Consider the following 7,022-nt stretch of genomic DNA (forward strand, 5'->3'; position numbering starts at 1 on the left):
CCCCCCCCCCCCCCCCCCCCCCCCTCTAGCTCCAGCCCCCTGCATTAGAGCCCCCGGAACAGCACAAGGTACGCACTTGTGGAATAAGCAATCCTCACTGTGGCCACAAGATGGCATCACCACCCCATGCTCCACATAAGAAACTGATGCATTGAGAGGGTCGTCCAGTCCCTTGTCACCAGGCCTTAACTGACAGAACGGGACTTTCGTTCAGGCCTGTCACATCCTAACCTCTATGCCCCTCTGTCTCCCCCACCCAGACTTTGTGAAGGTCTCTGGGCAGGGAACGGGCCTGGGAAGGCCTAGTGCTCCCTGCCCCGCCAGCTTCCAGCCTGCCTGCACTGAGCAGCTCCTGGCCAGATGACCTTCATATAGGAAGAATTGTAGACTACAGATTCTGCGAGGCACAGATGGTGCCAAGAGCCCAGGAGGCCACGAGGTCAGCGAGACGAGGCATAGACTAACCCGGACGATGCGGATCCTGCTGTGGGCAGCGTCCAGGGTGTCGTAGAAAGCCTGTACCACCTGCTGGAACTCCCTGGTGTTCTCTGCCAGATACTCCAGCCTACCCAAGGGCCCTTTCAGCCTCTGCTCTGGCACTGACACATAGGGAGAAAAGGGGTCAGGGACATGCCTGGGGCACTAGCCCTTGCCAGCCAGACCATCCCACCCTCCCCCAGTCGAGGATGCACACTCACAGGTGGGGCCTGAGGCTGCCAACGGAGAAGCCAAACTCTGATCCCAGGGGCCATCCAGCAGGGCAGCTAAGTGGCGGGCCGCCCGTGTGGGCTGGGCCTCAAAGCCACAGAGGATGGTGCAGTCACCACGCAGGGCAATGCTCACACCATGGCACTGCTCCAGGCGAGCACGCAGTTCTGCGGGCAGCTCGTGGCCCCAGGGTCCCACCGTCTCCTCCCAGAGGTGCACCTCCAGGGCAGCCTCTAGTGCCCGCTCCAACTCATCCATATCCTGCTCAAAGGCCGCGTGCACCACCAGCTCAGCCCTGCCACCAGCCACCCCACCCAGGGGCTCTTCTGCCTCCAACAGGGGCTGCTCCAGCAGGGAGAGGGCCAGGGCACGCTGCAGCGCAGCAGCCTCCTTCTGCTCAGCCTCCTGGCCTTGAGGACCCAGGGACCGGTGGAGGGCCAGCTGCAGCGCAGCCTCCTCCTCCAGCTGCCCATGCACCCCAGTGCTGGGGGCCACAGGCTCCTCCCTGGTCCTGGGTGTGGGCTGCTCCTCCTGCTGTCCTGGAGCCACGACCTCCTCTGGCTGCTGCTCAGGTTCGTCCTCCCCCTGCTCCACGGGCTGCCAGTCCTCTCCATCCAGGCCCTCCAGGGTGGCCAGTAGCTCTCGGACCTCCTCTGGGTGTAGGGAGAGGTCACTGGGTCAGGGGTTGGGCCCAGGCAGGATGGCACCGAAGGATAGTATAAGTTAGAATGGGTGAGAGATGGAGAGTGAGTTTGGGGGTGCAGAGAGGGCCTGGGAAGCATCATTAGACAGGTGGGAGTGTGGAGCAGGGCAGAGAGTGAGGTCAAGTAAGGGTCACAGGACATATAGGGTCTCCAGGGAGCCCTACCCAGGTTCATATTCTCCTGGTCACTGCCTGTCCTGTCTGGGGGCCACAGGGTATGGGCGTGGCCAGGGAGGACCTGGAGGACCTCGGTGGGATCCACCTGTAGGGAGAGGATGTCAGGGTTACCAGCCTCTGGGCAAGGGTAGTGGAGGCCCCTGGGGCTGTGGTGGGAACTCCATCTCTACCTCTTCAGGGTCTGTGCCCAGGGTGGCCCTGGCCAGATGTTCTGTCCCAAAGACACACTGGAACTGAGCCTCCAGACCCTGGAGAAGGCGCCGCCCCTCCGGGCCCAGCAGGAACCTGGCGCTGCCTGGGTGCTTCAGGCTCAGCATGTGGCAGCTCATGCTGCCCAGCAGACTCTGCAGAAACTCTTCGGCCGCCTGGCACGGGGCTAGGGCTCCACAGAGCTGCAGGACCATGGGGGAGGTGCAGTTTGCAGGTTTAAGTCACAGGAAAGATACCCAGAGCCCCCAGAGGGAGGAAGGGGCCAAAGGTGAGGAATCCTGGGGGGTCACTCACACGAAAGCCAGTCACATCCGTTCCTTCGAGTGGGAAGAGGGCGACGTCTCCCAAGCCAGCAAGAAGGTCCTCATGATAGAGCTGCAGGTAGCGCATCGCCCCCGGCTCCATCGACAGCACCACCTCCACCAGGCCCTCCTGCTCCGGCAGCCCCACACACCCTGGGCCCACTGGCCCTACCTTCTCCGGAGACCCTACGGCGATCTCTGCTGCAGCCACCAGCCCCTCCTGCCCTGGTGAGTCCATGGCAATTTCCACCAGGCCTGCCTGCTCCAGCAATCCCACGGGTTCTGAGTCCACAGGCCCCACCTGTCCCAGCGACCTCACAGAGACCTCCACTGGGCCCACCAGGCCTGGAGACCCCATAGGCCCAGAGCTCACCAGCCCAGCCTGCTCTGGAGACCCCTCAGTCTCCAGGCTTATGGTCTCCTCCTGTCCTGGTGACCCCCCAGGCCTCAGGCTTACCAGCCCCTCCTGCTCCAGAGACACCAGGGCCCCCATGCCAACTGTCCTGTCCTGTTCTGGAGACCCTATGGGACCCGTCAGAGAGGCCCCCGATTGCTCTGGTGCCTCTGCAAAGCCCACGGCCACAGTCCCTACACCCTTTAGTGCCTTCACCAGTCCTCCAGCCTCTCCTGTCCCCAACTTGGACAGGTGGTCCCCTCCACTGGTGTCTTCAGCAAGATCCTCGGGCTCCAGGATGTCGTAGTGGGGAACAAGGCTCAGCTGTGAGCCCTGCAACCAGTGGTCCCGCTGCAGCACCCGTTCAGCCACTTGGAAGAAGGGAGAGGACAGAGAACCCATCAGGTGTCTGCAGGAGAGGGTGGGCTGGGTCCACGCAGCCCCACTCACCCTGCCACTGCTGGAAGGAGACGACAGTGCCCAGCTGCCTGGGCAGGCTGCGCAGGCCCTGCAGGGGCCCCCCGCCGCTTCGACGCTCATTCTCCAAGTACAGCTCCAGCAGCAGCAGGTCCACAGAGAGGGCAGCCCCCACCACGCGCACTGCTTGGGCCTGGGGCACCCAGGCCAGGGACACCGAGGCCCCCTCCAGGCTCAGATTCCGGGCCTGTTCCTCCAGGGCATGGATTTCTGTGGAGAGCGCACTAGTTGGCTCAGGGCACCTCCCTGTACCAGCACCTCAGCCCCAATCCCGCCTCTCACCTGCCTCAGAAAGGGGCTCGGGCAGCTGGACCAGGGCCCGGTCTGGCCGAGGGCTGGCCAGGGCACAGCAGGGCTGCACCGGGTGCCCTGCAGCACGCAGCAGAGCCTGGACATGCTGCTCCAGGCGTGGGGGTGCAATGCCGGGGGGCAGTCCTTGGAGCAGCAGACGTGCAGGAGCGCGAGGCGGGGCTGGCCGCAGGCTCAGCCGGGCGCCGTGTAGTTCATGCTCTGTCTGGGCCAAGACCCTCTCAGCGTCTGTGGGCACAGGCAGGGCAGGGCAGAGCAGCCTTCAGGTCAGGGCTTCGGGGCCATCAGCGCAGGCAGGCTGCCCCTTTCTGCCAGCCCTCTCACCTGCGGGCTCTCGAAAGGTGATGATGCCCCCACAGCCAAGTCTCTGCCAGCTCAACACAGGTCCCCCACCAGAGCGTCGGCGGTTCTCAAAGTAGAGGGTGAGCAGCTCGTCGGGCACATCGGGTGGCAGTCCACAGAGCTCCACTGCCGCCCCCGCCCCGGCCCCCGCCTCCTCCACCATCGCAATCCTGGGATGGGCCACATGGGTAGAAAAGTGGCAGATCCACCCCTCCTGCCCCCTCCCCAGGCTGCTCCTCAGCCCTCCCTCTGCTCCCCGGTGTGGGCGGCCCCACCTCCCGCACTTACACCTCTCCTGCCACTGGGCACTCACACGCCTGCCCCTCGGGTGCTTCTTGCTCCACAGGAAGAAGGGACAGGAAAACAAAAGTGAAACTGAATAAGGGAAGGAGGGAGGGAGGGGCCGGGCCAGGGCACTGGGGCCTGGCTACTGCGGCTCAGGTTCTTCCTCCCCTGCTGGGCCTCAACCCCCAGGCAAATAGGAGGTGTTGGTTGGGCCCCTCAGGATCCCGCTGCCAGCCCAGCCCACCGACCCCATCTGGCCCACTCCACCACTGGCTGGCAGAGTGCACTGAGTGTCCTCTGTCAGTCCTCCCCTCTTCTGGCCTCTCTCCCTGTGGTCTTGAAATGGCCAATCACCCTCCCCACTAAATCCACCAAGGGCCCTGAGTCACTGCCCCCCAGCTCGGGGTCTCCAAGCCTCTGTGTCACCCCCACCCTCTGCATGAGTAGTGTGGGGTCTCCAGACCTGCCACTGGTGGAGGCTGGCTTTCGACTCCTGCCTGCAACTTCCCAAACCATGCTCCTGGGCCTTCACATCTACCAGATGGCCGGGCCACATAAGTCCTAGGTGCTGGGTATGAGCGACTCTCACCCTTAACCTACAAGAGCACAGCCTTCCTCTTGCCTCCTCCATTCCCTGTTGCCGCCCCTTCCCATGGCACTGTCACCAGCCTGCACACCTGCCCAGCCCTCCCATCGTACACTACCATCATCTTCACCACCATGGCTAACCCCAGGAGGTGAAGGGCACCATGCTGCTGCACCCTGCTTCCGCTAATCTTTGCCCCAGAGGGGAAACGGAGGAACAGACGGGGTCCACAGCAGCGCCAGGCCTCATGCCCAGGCTGTGCCTTTAGAATCTATACTCCCATCGCCTTAGCTCTGTTTGCTTCTAGACTCTCTAAGACTTGTGCCCACTACTGCTCTCCGGGCCCCCTCCCATTTGGCCCTCAGCCCACCGAAACCCAGCCCCACCCCTGATGTTCCTCCAGGGGGCTGAAGACCCACCCGAGCCTGCACCCCAGCCCTGCACACCTGGCACCTCTGCTGCTCCCACCCTGGTCCAGATTCCAGCATCGCTCGCTGGATTGCACTGAGCCCTCTCTGCCACTCCTGCACCCATGCTAGTTCTTAGTGTCCATAGCAATGACAGCTAAAGTCCTTTGAGGGCCTGCCGAGCTCCACCTGCCCAGGCCCCAGGCCCCTCTCTAATGCCCACGCTCCCCTTCCCCACCCCCCACGCTGTTGGCTCCAGCCTCCCTGACCTCTCAGCTCTCCTCCAGAGCTGCGGGCTGCTCCCACCTCAGGGCCTTGCCCTGGCCCTTCTCTCTGCTTGGGCTGGCTCTGTCCATGGAGCCTCAAGGCCATCCCTCTCCTGTAATCCCCCATACCTGGCTCTTGGTGGCGGATTTAACATAACCTAAAAACTCTTTTTTTTTTTGTCTTTTGTCTTTTTTGTTCCGTGTCCGGCAACGGATCGCAACCCTCAGTGTTGCCCCCGTATCATACCAGGGACCGGCAACGGGATTGCAAACCTCGGTGTTGCTCCCACGCCTCGCTCAGCCAGTGAGCGGGAGCCGGTCTGTATGTGGGATCCGAACCCTCGGGCGGCAGCGCTGCCGCGCCTCCCCAGCGGCGCACTATCCAGTGCGCCCCCGGGCCGGCCCCTCATAACCTAAAAACTCTTTTTTTTTTTGTCTTTTGTCTTTTTTGTTCCGTGTCCGGCAACGGATCGCAACCCTCAGTGTTGCCCCCGTATCATACCAGGGACCGGCAACGGGATTGCAAACCTCGGTGTTGCTCCCACGCCTCGCTCAGCCAGTGAGCGGGAGCCGGTCTGTATGTGGGATCCGAACCCTCGGGCGGCAGCGCTGCCGCGCCTCCCCAGCGGCGCACTATCCAGTGCGCCCCCGGGCCGGCCCCTCATAACCTAAAAACTCTTTTTTTTTTTGTCTTTTGTCTTTTTTGTTCCGTGTCCGGCAACGGATCGCAACCCTCAGTGTTGCCCCCGTATCATACCAGGGACCGGCAACGGGATTGCAAACCTCGGTGTTGCTCCCACGCCTCGCTCAGCCAGTGAGCGGGAGCCGGTCTGTATGTGGGATCCGAACCCTCGGGCGGCAGCGCTGCCGCGCCTCCCAAGCGGCGCACTATCCAGTGCGCCACTGGGCCGGCCCATCATAACCTAAAAACTCTTAAGGACCTCTTACTTGTAAGGGCCCCTTCCAGAACTCTGGACTCAACTTTGTATTTGTCATTTTATTTTTCTTAAAGAAGGTCCATCAAATTGTATAAGCTTCTGGTTCTACAAAACCTAAATCTGTCCCTGCCTGCCGTACTTTCCACACTGTACACAATACGCTTATCATGTATACTTATTGCGTATGAACACAGTATTACTAGCCCTGCCTATACCGGCTATAGAGGGTCTGCCACAGGCAGTGGTGCACTGGACCAGCTCGCACCACGACCAGGCCTGCGAGAGGACACCATCCGAGAGCCAGGCCCAGCAAGGTCCCAAGGCCCCAGGTGGAGAGGTGCTGCTGCGGAGGACCTGGAGACCACAGCAGGGCACGGCCTGCCTATGGCGGTCAGCACATCCTCAGGAGGAGCCGCGAGCTAAGGCGAGAGCTGCCCTGAGTCCTTAGAGTCGGGCTCTATCTAAGCCTCAGCCCACTCAGCTGCGAATGTGAAGATAGTACGACGCATGGCAGTTCGGTCTCAACGACTACAGACAGAATGGGGCGATCAAACCATTAGGCCTCTTGATTTAGGATAGACTTATATGAAAAGGGAGAGTGACTGCTGTGTTTTAAGGCCAAGAAAGAATGGCAGTTCCAGCAAATCCCAGATTTAGGAATAAATTCTTAATTCCTGGACGGCGAGCCAAATCGTCCAGACCCGGCCTCTGCCTCCAAGAGTCTCCAGCTCCCACGGCACGACCCCACCCCTCGGCAGGCACTGCGGGGCGCGGACCTCGGGCCTGGGACCAAGGCAGGACACAGCGGCGGGGATACAGGCGGGGCCGGGCGACTGCGGTCAGCGCGGAAGTGCCGGCCTTCCAGCCAGGCCCCGCCCCGCAGCGAGGCCCCGCCCTAGCCTACCCACCCCGCCCGCA

General features: G+C 62.3%; 2 protein-coding genes across 2 annotated transcripts in view; both read right to left on the bottom strand.

Moving 5' to 3' along the window:
• PLEC (plectin) overlaps positions 1–1,007 on the bottom strand; it is a 72,486-nt gene extending 71,479 nt beyond the window's left edge. Inside the window, exons 1-2 of the mRNA XM_008571697.1 lie at positions 699–1,007; positions 466–599 (exon numbers count right to left, since the gene is read on the bottom strand). Of these exons, the coding sequence (XP_008569919.1) occupies positions 466–599; positions 699–966 (402 nt within the window). The 5' untranslated portion in view covers positions 967–1,007. The remainder of the gene's footprint in view (positions 1–465; positions 600–698) is intronic.
• Positions 1,008–1,105: 98 nt separating this feature from the next.
• On the bottom strand, positions 1,106–3,785 carry PARP10 (poly (ADP-ribose) polymerase family, member 10). Its single transcript, XM_008571699.1, has 8 exons — positions 3,605–3,785; positions 3,254–3,508; positions 2,945–3,181; positions 2,093–2,865; positions 1,759–1,980; positions 1,577–1,673; positions 1,178–1,361; positions 1,106–1,118 (listed from the first exon to the last, which is right to left on the bottom strand). The coding sequence occupies exons 1-8, from the start codon at positions 3,783–3,785 to the stop codon at positions 1,106–1,108; spliced, it is 1,962 nt and encodes a 653-aa protein (XP_008569921.1).
• Positions 3,786–7,022: the final 3,237 nt, after the last annotated feature.

The sequence above is a fragment of the Galeopterus variegatus genome, unplaced genomic scaffold (genome assembly GCF_000696425.1).
Source record: "Galeopterus variegatus unplaced genomic scaffold, G_variegatus-3.0.2 Scaffold711, whole genome shotgun sequence".
NCBI lineage: Eukaryota > Metazoa > Chordata > Mammalia > Dermoptera > Cynocephalidae > Galeopterus > Galeopterus variegatus.

Coding starts and splice junctions, on each gene's coding strand:
- PARP10 (XM_008571699.1), bottom strand. CDS start 3,785: ATGGTGGAGGAGGCGGGGGCCGGGGCGGGGGCGGCAGTGGAGCTCTGT. Junction 3,509..3,604: donor CACCTTTCGAGAGCCCGCAG/GTGAGAGGGCTG, acceptor CTGTGCCCACAG/ACGCTGAGAGGGTCTTGGCC. Junction 1,362..1,576: donor CCAGGAGAATATGAACCTGG/GTAGGGCTCCCT, acceptor CCCTACACCCAG/AGGAGGTCCGAGAGCTACTG.